The sequence below is a fragment of the Protomyctophum bolini genome, assembly GCF_963924005.1.
Source record: "Protomyctophum bolini genome assembly, chromosome: 9".
NCBI classification, from domain to species: Eukaryota; Metazoa; Chordata; class Actinopteri; order Myctophiformes; family Myctophidae; genus Protomyctophum; species Protomyctophum bolini.
Genome location: NC_137870.1, coordinates 22,026,655 through 22,040,570, shown reverse-complemented (window position 1 = coordinate 22,040,570; position 13,916 = coordinate 22,026,655). Strand labels below are relative to the sequence as shown.

Sequence of the window (13,916 nt, the reverse complement as noted above, 5' to 3'; positions counted from 1 at the left end):
AATAGATCCACAATAACAGATGATGGGCTGTGTGTGTGTGTGTGTGTGTGTGTGTGTGTGTGTGTGTGTGTGTGAGATACATTTTGGCAGGCTGCAATGTCTGGTCTCTGAAAGAAATAAGTCCTGAAAGGTGAAGCAAGAGTTCTATTGAACTCAACACTCTAACAGGACTATTAAAAGTCTTTGTGTGTGTGTGTGTGTGTGTGTGTGTGTGTGTGTGTGTGTGTGTGTGTGTGTGTGTGCTGGCACGTGTGTGTGTGCGTGCGTGCGTGTGTGGTTTTATTGTATCAGCGAGATGATGAAGTGAGGTCATAAATGTCTGTATCCCTCCCCAAGAAAATCCCAGAGACTTGACGTACCAGTATTGGGGTTGAGGCTGAACGTCCCTCGGACATTTCCGGCCTGGATGCTGTAGGTTACCCTGGCATTCTCCCCTTGGTCAGCATCTCTGGCCATGACATAGAGCGCCACGAACCCCACTGGCTGGTCCTCCATCACACTGACTGCCGTGGGAGAGCTAAACACAGGTGCATTGTCATTCTCATCAGTAACATACACCCTCGCCGTAACAGAACCCTGGTGCCTCTGACTGGCATTCAGCGCCGAGTCTGATGCTTGGACAACAAGGATGAGGGAGGAAGTGACCTCATGGTCCAGTTCCTGTCCCAAGGAGAGAATGCCAGAATAGGGGTCAAGGTTCAGGAGGCCCGGAGTGCTGGGCCACTGGTGTAGAATGGAGTAGGTCAGTTCACTGTTGGGCCCGCTGCCGTCCTTGTCCGTGGCCTGGAAGGTGTAGATGGATGAGCCGGCCTCCATGCTCTCGGGAATGACAATGGTGACAGGGTCTTCTGGGAATTCAGGGGCGTGGTCATTGCTATCCTCTACGTCGATATCCAGCTGGACCAGGGTGCTGCTGGGAAGGGCCGTAGAGAAATCGTCGACCTCGATCTGCAGGGTGTATCGCGCGTCCCGTTCATAGTCCAGAGGCCTGGCCAGGTAGAGATCTCCTGTCAGGCGGTCCAACACAAAGGTTCCGTCCTTGTCTGTGCCGCCAACCACTGTATAGGTGACCTCCCCTGGCTCTGTGAACCCCCGGTCACGTACCCTGACAGAACCAATGACAGAGCCAGGCTTGGCCTCCTCCACAGAGTTGAAGGTGATGGAGACTGAATTGGTCTTAGAGGGAAGTCTGCTCAAGCTGAGAACCTGTGACAAAGAGAGACCATCTTTGTTTGAACATTTGTACATAGAAACTGAGAGCAAAACAGATCTAATCCTGTTAAGAAAATCAACAGAGAAGTTCAAGTTGTTGGTTGAACAGAAATCGTACCAAATATAATTTGATACCCACATTTGCCTAATGGTAAATTCAATTTGACAATTCCCAATACAATTAAACATTAAAAATACAGAGTTGATCAAAGCAGGAACAGATTTTGGCCACGATGTGAGAGTTGAGAATGAAAGAATCCAGTTTTAAGAGGTTTTTATGGACCTGAGTAACATGCTGTGCTAGTGCTAATCAGACCTAATCAGATAGGCCTGTCACTGCCAAGAAAAATAATAAGAAATAAAAGTAGCATAATCAGAATAGGAAATGGTGAGCGTGTTTAAATCTAGCACTACCACCTATTCCTGTACGCACATGGTTTTACACTGCCCTTGATGAACAATCACGGTGACTTCAAAGGCGCCAATTTGAATGCTTCACTGCATGCTTTGTATGAAAAGGAACACCATAAATTGCACATATGACACATTGTTTTAATAATGGTGTAGGCATGGAGGGGTATGGAGACGTATAAAGTGAGAGCAGTGAAAGAGAGAAGAGGGAGAGAGGCTGCGCTGATCCAATGTTTTGAGCTTACTGGCACAGCCTTTTAAAGGCTTACAGAATGTTTGAGATGTTCAGCATGGCATCCGCTGTACCCGCGTAGTAGTGAGTAAGCTATCATAAAATAAGCTGTGTGCATCTTATTAAACAATACGTGACAAGCTGTTGATTGGTTCCACATTATTTGCAAAACGGAGTGTTGCAGAGTTAAATTGATGTATTCTTGTCCTGTCAGTGGTGGATTAGGGGAATCTGTCTGATTTGATGAAACATTTTTGTGAAATCTATCGGACAAAAACAATGCTACATTGTTTAAGCCAGTTAGTAATTATTACTTTCCTTCTTGCTGGAACGAGGAAGGGGAGAAAAGAGAAGAAAAAAAAAAGACTCAATGGAACTTTTACTAGAGACCTTTACAAGAGTGCTTTATTTTCCTGGAACCCAGAAGTCTGGGTTTCTTCCAGGTTCCTCCCATCGTGTTCGCCGGTCACCTTTCTGTTGTATATTAAACATTAACTTAATTAACTTCAATGCTATGTTTTATATGAGCATATATCATTGCCTATTTTTTGGACTTCTCTTTCCTTTTTTAAGGGCTACCGTATTGAAAGTGTTGAAGTCATTGACTATGACCTTGATCAGAGGAGTCTACAGCTGGCCCTCATCACAAGCCAGCTGGGAGTATTTGATTCGGGACTGCTTTTCCATTTCAGATAGAAATTTCCCTTTTTGAAAAGTCACAGAGGAAGAGAGGGGAGGAGAAGGGAGGGAGGCTTGTCAGAAGTGAGGCTGATATGTCTGCTGCTACTCTTGAGACGCTTCACGTCCAGAGGCCCTGCTTATTCTTTGATACAGAATAGGTGAGTCTCAGTGGTGTGTGTTCTGGCTGGCTTCCAGCGTAGCACAGACCTGTATGCTGACGGAGCAGGAGGTGCTGCGAGGAGGCAGGCCTCGGTCAGTGGCCGTTACAGTCAGCGCATACTCGGCTCTCTCAGAGTGGCTCAGAGGCGATGATGACCGCAGCTCCCCGGTGATTAGGTTCAGAGAGAAACGCTCAGCCCTGGGACCTATAAGGAGACACCAACGGGAAGGTTAAAATACCATATTACTCATACGTTCACTCGTCTAAAGTATGCACACAATACACATACAATAAACCCATCGGCCATTCACTTGCGTGCATAATCCCTCCCTTGTTCTCCCTAAAGTTACTTGTACCTGACAAGGAGTAGAATATGGTGCCGTTCTCCCCCTCATCAGGGTCCTTGGCTTGTAGTGTGCCCAGTAGTAAACCAGAGGGCTGGCCTTCCTGGACCTATGAAAACCAGATACAGTATTCAATAAAGGCTAAAGGCAACAAGAACCTTTGTCACATGACCGTGTTGTATGATCTGTTGTATTATCACATACCCAGACATTATTTCCTCTGGGTGAGAGGGGGATTACATGACAGTGGGGGCACCAATTTGCAGTTCTTGAGTAATGTTAATCTATTTATCCAGCTAAAGTGTTGATGACATTTTCTCATTGACTTAGTGAATAGATGTGATGAACAAGTTATCACCTCAGCATTGCTGAATCAGCGTGTGGTTGGATAACATCAGGCAGAGAGGAATGCCTGGGTGATAATCTTATGAACAATATGGACAACGTATCGATGTACTGAAAGTTGGCTGAAGCTGCACAGTCATGCAACAAGCCTTAATGTCTTGTGTGTCTGTTCTGCTGTTGTGTTTCTGATCTGGCTGCATCACCTGCATGAGGAGAGTTTTGCCAGGCCGGATGTGGGTGAATGAGGGCATGTTGTCATTATCGTCCAGCACTGTGATAAATACTGTGCCTGTAGCACTACGAGATGGAGAGCCTCCGTCCTGAACCACCACCACCAGCTGGTAGCTGGACTGCTGTTCTCTGTCCAGAGCTATCCTCGTGCTGATCTCACCTGGGGAGGAAGACAGAGATGAGAAGAATTTTACTCACAGAGGCTCGAGTCCAAAGCGTTAGAATAATGATGCGAGATTAAAGGACCAGCAGGCTTTGATCATTAATCATTATTTGGACATATACATGAAGCTGCACATTCACACATGCATGCAAAGGCACATACTGTACAAATACACACAAACATGCAGATGATGCAAAGATGCACGTCACAGGCAGAAACTCATTGCATAACAGATGCAATGTCTCTCCACCCACTCGCTAACACACTCAGAGGGCCAATTAGTGCCCAGCAACACACATACTGTAACTCTGTATTACCATCATCTGACAAATTCATAACAGCAGGGAACAGAGTCTAAGACATCAAAACTCCAGCAACACTTGTAGTGAATATGAATAACATTATTGTTAGACCACTGTGTTTCGGCACAAGCCGAGACACTACTATGTCCACAGCATGTGAAAAGACTTAACAAGGCTTTTCACATATTCACTTCCATACTATTGTGATGAAAATTATATTTTCATGCGGTAGCAAAACAATAAGAAGATTAGCAGTTACTTAGTCCCATATTTATCAATGGAGTACACTCACGTCGGCACGACATTTATGAAGTGATCGCAAACAGCTGATCCTTCCTTAATTTCATTCCTAGCGTTGATAAATGTGACGGCTGAAATCAATCTGGCACGCCCTATATAATCAAGCCTCTCCCTCGTAACTGCAAACGACCAAACAACATATGGAAACCATAGTTATATGATGGAAAAAGCCAATAAAAGGTTTCCCACGCTTGCCTTGCTGCCCGCCACACACACACACACACACACACACACACACACACACACACACACACACACACACACACACACACACACATGCATGCACGCACAACTTGCAACTGCAATTGTCACTGTGTGTTGTTAGTTGTATATTCAATTATTAAAGTCTTTATTCATTTAATATACAACAAGATATAATAGTGAACGAAAACCTGAATATGTGTACGCCCATATTTGGGCATACGCCGCGTTGATAAATGAGGGCCTTAGTGCGCAAACATGCATCACATTTTCAACTAGCCTACCTGTTTGGGAGTTGATCTGAAAGTAGTGGTCAGGATGAAGGAGGCGGTAGCTAAGGCGCCCGTTAGGGCCACTATCTCGATCTGTAGCCAAAACACGACCAAAACCGGTCCCCGCTGGCAGGTTTTCCTTCACAGCCAGGAAAGCCCTGTCCTGTGTGAGTCGTGGAGAGTTGTCATTCTCATCTGTCACCGATATCCGCACTGTGGCACTGCCGGTCTTTTTCAGCTGCCCATGTCCTGCACTAGCCAACACTGTTAGCAGATACATTTCCTTTACTTCTCTATCCAGGGCACTCTTTACAAACAGCCAACCGCTGTCTGCCATAATACCAAACCCTGCAGCATCTCCATCTGGACGCAAATGATAGGCTAGTGGACTGGAGGAAGAACCTGAGCTTGGGGTCTCTCGGTTCAGAGCCCTGACTTGCAGGAAGTGTGTATTGAGGGGGATGCCTTCCTTTAGCTCCACTCGGTAGGTGAGAGTATCAAATGCAGGTCCCTGATCATTCTCTGCCTGGACATGAACCACTAACATGAAGGTGGCACTTAGCTGGGGCACCCCGCCATCCTTGGCCGTCACCTGGAGGTCATAGCGGGGGACAATTTCATAGGACAGACTCCCGACCAGTCGGATTTCTCCACTGCCACGGTCTATGCTGAAGGTCCTCTGAGGTCCGTTGGAGGAGCTCAGGTCAAAGCTGAGTTGGCCATTGGCTCCCGAGTCTCTGTCCTCCGCCTGGAGGCGGTAGACCACTGTGCCCATCTCCGTGTGTTCCGGCACCAACAGTGACTCCGAGGATGAAGGTTGAAAAACGGGCGCATTGTCATTCATGTCCGCAATGGTGATGTGGACACGTGTCTGGCCAAAGGCAGGCGGGCTACCACTGCGAGCCTGTACTTCCAGGTCTAGCGTTGGCTGGGCTTCATGATCCAGGGGCAGGCTGGTCCTCAGGGCCCCTGTCTCAGGGTCCACTGTAAAGTAACCTAACGGGTCGCCAGAGCTGATGGTGTAGGAGATATCCCTCGAAGGACCTGGAAAAGAGAGAGAGAGAGAGACAGAAGGATGACAAAAGCCAGAGATGTGTCAAAGTAACCCTGGAGACTAAGCAAAAAGCACTTTTGTTATCATATACTCAAAAGGGGTAATTTTTCAAATGTTAAGGCTTTAACAGAGCTCTAAGTAGGCTATCCATGGTAAATGATTATATAAACAAGGTTTTGAAATGGAAATTTTGATTGATGTGATTTCTGAGTGTACTGTGTACTGTGGCCCGATACCTATTTGTACAAGTGTTTCGGGGAACAGAAAAAAAACTTTCAGCACATTCTGCCCTGTGATCCCACGTGACTGATAAATGTATATTAAAGTGCTCAGTCATACCACTGAAGTGTGTGTGTGTGTGTGTGTGTGTGTGTGTGTGTGTGTGTGTGTGTGTGTGTGTGTGTGTGTGTGTGTGTGTGTGTGTGTGTGTGTGTGTGTGTGTGTGCGTGTGTGCGTGCGTGCAGATGTGTGAGCAAGCATGCATGTGCACATGCATACTGTATGTGCCTGTGTATGGACAGGTGGTCTTTTGTCAAACGGGTCTGAACGGAGCCCACCCACCAGTCTTACTGCTAGCCTGGACGATGCCGACCACTGTCCCGCGTAAGACCACTTCTGACACAGCAAAGTAGTACTGTGCCTGTTCAAACACAGGGGGCGCCACCAGCCCTTCGACCACACTGATATTAACCCTGGCATTGACCGAAGCTAGCAGGCCACCACCATCCTGGGCTGAGACCACCATGGGGATGACAGAGTTGGCCTTGCCATGGAGAGAGCGAGACAGGGAGATCACACCTATAAGACAAATCATATTTAAAGAGCTCATAGTTACACGGTTCAAATGACACATTGGTAAGCACAGAAGTCGATTTAAACAGCTGCAAATGAATCATAGCGTTCATGCAGGACACGGAAGTCTTGGCTGTCTGTCAGCTGATTGTAAACAATCAGCCTAGCTTTCTATTCCCCATTCACAGCTCTACTGGTCATTACATCACTAATGACCAGTAGGAGCATTCACAGCTCTACTGGTCATTACATCACTAATGACCAGTAGGAGCATTCACAGCTCTACTGGTCATTACATCACTAATGACCAGTAGGAGCATTCACAGCTCTACTGGTCATTACATCACTAATGACCAGTAGGAGCATTCACAGCTCTACTGGTCATTACATCACTAATGACCAGTAGGAGCATTCACAGCTCTACTGGTCATTACATCACTAATGACCAGTAGGAGCATTCACAGCTCTACTGGTCATTACATCACTAATGACCAGTAGGAGCAACATCAACTTTGATGATGGATTTCCACACAGTGCCCAGTGCCTATGACATCACAGGCACTTTGAAACACTAAAATATCTAAAAACACACATTACACACATAAAACCCCAGGAAAGTGTATATTGTGTCCTAAACATCATTAAAATAAGATCTGGTTGCAAAAGGGGTGAATTGGCCCTTTATGTGATGGTGGCGGGAACATTTGGCCCCCGGTTAGCCAGTTCCCCGTAGATCATCATATTGTACTATATATTGTACTGTATATTGTACTAAAGATGAGTGCAGTACTGTAGAGTATTATGGTGGTGTATATTATGTATGCATTATATTGCACTTTAGGCAAGACAATCCGACCAACCTGTGTCTTTGTTGAGAGTGAAGTACGGGGAGGCCCCTCCAGGTACTGTTCGGTATGTAACTCTGCCATTCTCCCCTGAATCGGGGTCAGAAGCCATCACCCTGACAACCGAGGTCCCAGGTGCGCTCTGTGTGCTCAAACTCACAGCGTAGCTCACAGGGTAGAAGGTGGGCCGGTTGTCATTGATGTCAACCAGGTCTACCTTCACGTAGGCCACCGAGTTCAGTCCACCCTGGGAATGAAATAAAAAGCCCTTTGTTATAATGCCGTCACATCACATACAGTAAATCAGTGGTTTTCAAAGTTGGGGTCATGTTTTCAAAATGGTGGCCCCTTCAGGGGTTGTGAGCTTGTACATCGGCATTTAAAACAAAATATATATATATTCTGGGTTTTTTTTAAAGCTGTTACGCAGCCAGAGGCTATGGCTATTTGGGGGTCCTTGTCATGGAAACGTTTGGGAACCCCTGCAGTAAATCATGACCAACTGGTTTAACAAAAAAGAAATACGCTTTGGAGCACATTAACGATGCAAGTAAAACGCAGCAGTAACCCTGTTAAAATTGGATGTATATAGTATTGCCTCTAAAATATAGTCCCCGCAGTTTTGTGCAGGGATATACGGATTGATAGTTTCCCAGGGGAAACAGCAATCTGTCAGGACCTGTGGAGGGTGAGAGGGCTCAGCCACAGCCCAACCGCCTGTTTCACAGTCTTTTCATTGGTATAGACTACAGTACAGGCTTTTCATTTAGACCAGGTGGTAAGAAGCAGGGAGGCAGCAGTCCAACTTGTTAAATATTACTGCCTGACAGTTGAGGCATTTCTCCAACTGATTGCTTTAACATGACAGTAGTAATTTCCCTTTCATTTTTAACTGTTTACTTTTAACCACTTTCAACCTGGTGTCCCTATTTTGGGCATGTCATTATGGGTGAAAAGTTTTTTTTAAATTGTGAAAATAGCAGATATATACAATCTCATTATTTGTTTGCATGACACCACCGTATGACAAAGTATAAAATAAGACTTAAGTTGTTAAGTATTGTTTGTTAGGCTGACATAAAGTGCCATGCAGAATGTATCTCTCTTTTTTTTCCCTATTTTTTTTCGCAGGCCAAATATGAAAGTCATCTGATCCAGACTATGCCTGCCATGGGCTTCAACATCAAGAATAAAATGAGTCTGCACACCAATTTCTGCTCCTAAACATATCTTTTACTTGAATGGTAACGTTTCGAGCCGACCAGACTCTTCTTCAGACCTTCACAGGTCTGAAGCCAGCCTAATTACTGTAGATGTGTGTGTCTTTTGGCTGTTTTTCAGCCTCCTTTGCAACTGGTCTTCAACATCCCAAAATGTTCACAATCACGTCACGTCTTTGTGTTCTGTTCATTTTCATTGGTTCCCAGTTGATGCCCGCTCTCAGAACAAAACACTGGTGTTGGCCTACAAGGCTACGAGAGGCATGGCACCCTCATATCTTCAGGACATGATCCAACCTTATAACCCTTCTCACTCACTTTGATCAGCTAACACAAGCAGGCTGTTCGAGCTTTCTCTAAAACACCCTGGACAACACTGTCTTAGACTCTTCTCCTTCCTGGCTCCAAAACTGTGGAATAAAATCTCCCTTGCAGTCAGAACTGCAGACTCAGTCCAGATTTTAGGAAATCTTTTCTAGTATTTTGGTTAGTTCAATGTGTTTTGCTTGATCCCAAATGTTGAAATGTTATGTCGATAGCATACCGGTATTGTTTTTAGACAAAGTTAATGCTAGGATTGTGGTGTCCTATTTCCTATGAAGCACTACTTTGCTTGCTTCGCACTGTACAAGTACTGTATGTCACTATTCATCCTGTCATTTGTTCACTACAATTAATGCTTAGTCTGTTTACTCTGATTCACACATGTAAGTGACTCTGGATAAGAGTGTCTGGTAGGCCTACATGCCAAAATAAAAAAGGGACTGCTTGCTTTGTTGGCTAGGCCTTTGCTCTCTTGTCACATGAGAAAAGCAGCACTGCTGTGTTCATGGGATTACTCAATGATTGAATGGATTCATATTAGGTAGCTCACCCCGTCCACTGCAGTCACAGTGAAGTCATAGCTGGTCTGCCCCTGGTCCCTGTCCAGTGTGACGCTTGTGCAGATCTGGCCTGTCTCTTTTCCGATGGTGAACTGAGACGGTACAGCACTGTTGATGCCAGAGCCCAGAGAGTAGGTAATGGACCCAAAGGAACCGCTGTCTGCGTCTGTCGCTGTCACCTGCAGAGAAGAAGACAATAGGCTATTGGTTAACCCATTTTGTGCGGGAACCCCTTTTGGTGTTAGCATCATGCCATGCTTTAGCTATTAAAAAATAGCAGATCTACAAGCTCATATAGCGCGCCACCGAGTGGCGCGCTAGGAGTTTGTAGGCTTTTTCAGAAAACTGTCAGGTTGTAGAAGACATCTTTAGAATCTGATCTCAGGTCAAAAAAAGGCTTAAAGAAAACTTTAAACTATAACATTCTTGTAGTAGTGGATTGATGGGAATTTCTAGTGTAACGATTTATTTGTACGATAATTATTCCTCATAAAACACGCATAGCCTATGTATATTAGACAAAGCCAAAACACAAAACACCAAATCTAAATTCCCTAAGGATGTTGGAGTCAATTAATCCCCCCACAGCAGAAATAATACACCAGACCAGGTGTTGTTTGAGAGCATCTTTGGACCCCTTCTTCTGTTGTTTAACTGACAAGAGTGTGAGGCCAAAGGGCCCCTTTGGCAGTGAGCAGCAAGCAGAGGGGAGGGGGGGGGGGATGACAGACCCTGGGAGCGGGACTCGGGAGGGCTGCCAGGAGAGAAAACTGCCTTCCACAGGAGTGGCGTCTGTCTGCATAGGACAGTGACAGGGACAACTGGGGAACCGCGGGATACCACACAGTACGCTTCAGTGCAGCACATTATACTCTCATGTAATGTCCCCCTTGCAGCCTGGTTTTAATAATACTCCATCTACACAGGACTGGAACCACTGGAGTTATAAAAGCAGCACACAGGCCATCAGCCAGGGAGCCGACTCAATTACTATAGGAGCTCCCAAGACGGTATAAGGCAAACAGGCCAATCAGATTGGGCCCCTGGGTACCAGCGGGATAATTGTGTGCAAGTGTTGGCTGGGCTTCGGCGCTTGAGACAGATTACATTTGGATTTAAGCCCCACAAGTCCGTTTTATAAATCATTCATTTTTAGAAAGTGGTAATTAAAGAAAAAGAGATCCCCCCAATACTTGACTTTTCTGCACAAATGAAGGAGAATTCATCAGGAGCTCTGCCAGGGAAAATAAAACAAGCCACGCGTATCAAAAGCAGACTATTTTTTAAAGATGACATTGGTATGAGTGTGTGTAGATGGAAATCACTTATTGGAGGTGATGAAGATTTGGCGTGCGGTAATAGAGCCTTCAGCCGTGTTCTGCTGAAGCAGATGGCAGATGGGGGTGGGGGGGGGGGTAAGGGGGACTCGACGGAGAGCAGGGCCTGTACTTTCAACTGAGCAGTGTGTAGGAGTGAGTGAGCTGGCAGAGACACACCAAAGAGAAGAATAATAAACTACGACAGGGGAACCCGGGATCAAGACTGGATCGTTATGCTCAGTCTATAGATCTGCTATTTTCAGTAGTTTTGAAAAATGTTGAAAGTTAAAGTGGTCAAGTGGTTTTATAAATATTGAACCAATGAAAAGTAGTAACAAGAGCCTGTGACCAGATTACAACTACATTAGATCCAATTGGAACACATCTCCTGAAAAATAACAGGTTTGGGCATACAAGGTTTCCACCTGACAACGATGTTATACAAAACATTTGGGAAAAAAAGAATAAGAGAGTCATATTATTACGTATAAAGATGTGTAGAATAAAGTATTGTACCATATGTTGAGAAGATGGCCTGTCTGAGTATGCACCGTACAGTAAGAACAGTAAAGTCAAGGGATTCTGAGATTTAGTCATGTAATCAGAAATGAGATTGAAGAAGAATAGCAATCTATTATCTATGCAAGTTCATCCCAGGTTGGCCAAGGTTTCAGTCCTCTGATAGATGTTAAGTCTTTTGTCGGGGCAAAAGACTGGCTAAACAAAACAGTATTCTTTAGACAGATATTTTTCTCCATTAGTATGTGACAACACATGGCTTATAAATGTGCACCTTGTACTAACTCAAAACCATATACAATTCACCTACATAAAGTGGATATCCTTTGCTTTACTCTAATTACATAGCTCTCACTGCAACCAAAGCTAGCCATAAAGTATATAGTGGAGACTGGAGAGTATATTTAGAAACATATGTGGTATAGAGAGCCTGGGAAGAACACTGTATATTCTGTGAGTTAAGTGCAGGGCTTTTTTAAGAATGTAATAGAATAAGCAGAACAATCAAATTTGCATGAATGTCAACTGCTCAATATAAAGCAATCAGTCGATTTTCAAATCACCGGAGACTGGCATTTCAATTCTACCCTCATTTATAGGTTAATAACAGCATATCAGTGTCATTCTGGAATGGAGAGGCCTGTCAGTCTATGGGATTATCCTCTGCCAACCACCCATACAAAATGATTTCTTTACTGAGGCCTGATGTAGCCTAGACAAAATGAGAGCAGTGCAATTAGCCAAGCCACAAACCATGCATCCTAAGAGATGAGGATAGCCCAATAAAATCAGGACTCTGGCATGAAAATGGCTTTCATAAAAGTCTGACGGAGAAGATTATAATAAATCAAGCCCAGGAGGGAGGGAAGTGTAAATCTCTTTTAAAATGTGAAAAGACTCTCATAAAGCCGCTAACGAAGATCGATGTGCACTTAGGATATTGCATAATGTGAGAATTCTTCAACAAAGTCACCACAAGCAGACAGTACTTCATTCACCATCACACACATGTTACACAACTCTTCTTGTCACATATTGGCAAAAAAAAAAAATACATTTCCAGCATCCATTTCAAAATCCCATGTGTTTTGTCTCCGTTCTTTTTCAGAACTAAATGTCCATCATTAATCATGGACCTTAATTGGCTTTAATTGTGACTAAATGAATCCTTCCTCTGCAGTGGTAGTTAGATATTTAGGTGGACAGGTATAATTAGCAACAAAGAAGGTCAATTACGTGCTACTCAGAAATGAGGAGAGAATTCCCACCAGCCACTTCCTCCTACTGGTGTCGATCCATGAAAATCTGGTCCTGGATGCCTCTCTCTTCTTATCCGCAGTCTTTGTCCTGCTCACCGAAATATATAGATGTCATGCAAAATGTTGCATGACATTTCCTTCTATAAAAGTTCAAACGTAAGGGGGCTCTTTAGATCACTGTTGGCAGCCAACAGTATTCCCTCTACACTCAGTGTATGTGAGTGGAGCACGATGGGAGTTAGCTTATCAGCAGGGGAAGGGGAACGTTTGGCCGAGCTTTAGTAAAACAAGCATGCATGGGGTATCCAAAGATAACCATGCAGGGCTCTCTGTTCACCCATCACAATCATGGAGCCTTACAAACCTGCCACTTTATCTGATGGTAACAATTATGTGAACAGGATTCATAATAGTAAATTTGTGCATTTCTAGATAGACAGACAGACAGACAGATAGCAGTAAGCATGTTTTGGATAATGTAAATTAACTTTATAGTATGATCCTCAGTGTTAATTAAACTCTGAGAGAGAACTAAATTACACAGAAGATTTCACTGTGGATACTCGACTGACCTTATATGACATGCACGCGACTGCTCTTTTTTGGCACAAAGTACTAAGAATAAATCAGTGATACAGAGCTGAAACCACTGAAGCCAGCAAGGGACGAAATGAAGGCAATGCTGTTTCTCGATTAGGCTCCTTTTATTTTAGAGTGCCCAGTCAAACAAACGTGTCTCACGTAGCCCTTAAACCACCCAATCAGGGCCACACCTCTGCCAATCCAAACAGGCCACAAATGATGGAGTGTGTGTGGAACTGTGGATAGGCATGCCTGCCGGGAAATTATCACACACACATTAGTCACCAGACTCTCCACACACCCACACACACACACACACACACACACACACACACACACACACACACACACACACACACACACACACACACACACACACACACACACACACACACACACACACACACACACACACACACACACACACACACACACACACACACACACACACACACGTTAGTAATGTATAGAGATCAGCAGCAACTTTGAAGTTGCTTTTGTTGTTATTATGCTGTAGTAGTAATTAGTCAGGGGATATTAATAAAACCTGGGAATACATTTCTTACCAAGAATTTTCTTCACCAATGT

The 13,916-nt window shown here is 44.5% G+C and overlaps 1 protein-coding gene and 1 long non-coding RNA gene across 2 annotated transcripts in view; both read right to left on the bottom strand.

The window, feature by feature from the left end:
• LOC308321575 overlaps nucleotides 1-13,916 on the bottom strand; it is a 287,191-nt gene that overhangs the window by 161,780 nt on the left and 111,495 nt on the right. The window lies entirely within an intron of this gene.
• Nucleotides 1-13,916, bottom strand: part of dchs1a (dachsous cadherin-related 1a) — an 89,161-nt gene that overhangs the window by 14,456 nt on the left and 60,789 nt on the right. Inside the window, exons 3-10 of the mRNA XM_080772488.1 lie at nucleotides 9,640-9,828; nucleotides 7,561-7,792; nucleotides 6,470-6,706; nucleotides 4,867-5,898; nucleotides 3,589-3,776; nucleotides 3,053-3,149; nucleotides 2,744-2,901; nucleotides 360-1,206 (exon numbers count right to left, since the gene is read on the bottom strand). Of these exons, the coding sequence (XP_080628614.1) occupies nucleotides 360-1,206; nucleotides 2,744-2,901; nucleotides 3,053-3,149; nucleotides 3,589-3,776; nucleotides 4,867-5,898; nucleotides 6,470-6,706; nucleotides 7,561-7,792; nucleotides 9,640-9,828 (2,980 nt within the window). The remainder of the gene's footprint in view (nucleotides 1-359; nucleotides 1,207-2,743; nucleotides 2,902-3,052; nucleotides 3,150-3,588; nucleotides 3,777-4,866; nucleotides 5,899-6,469; nucleotides 6,707-7,560; nucleotides 7,793-9,639; nucleotides 9,829-13,916) is intronic.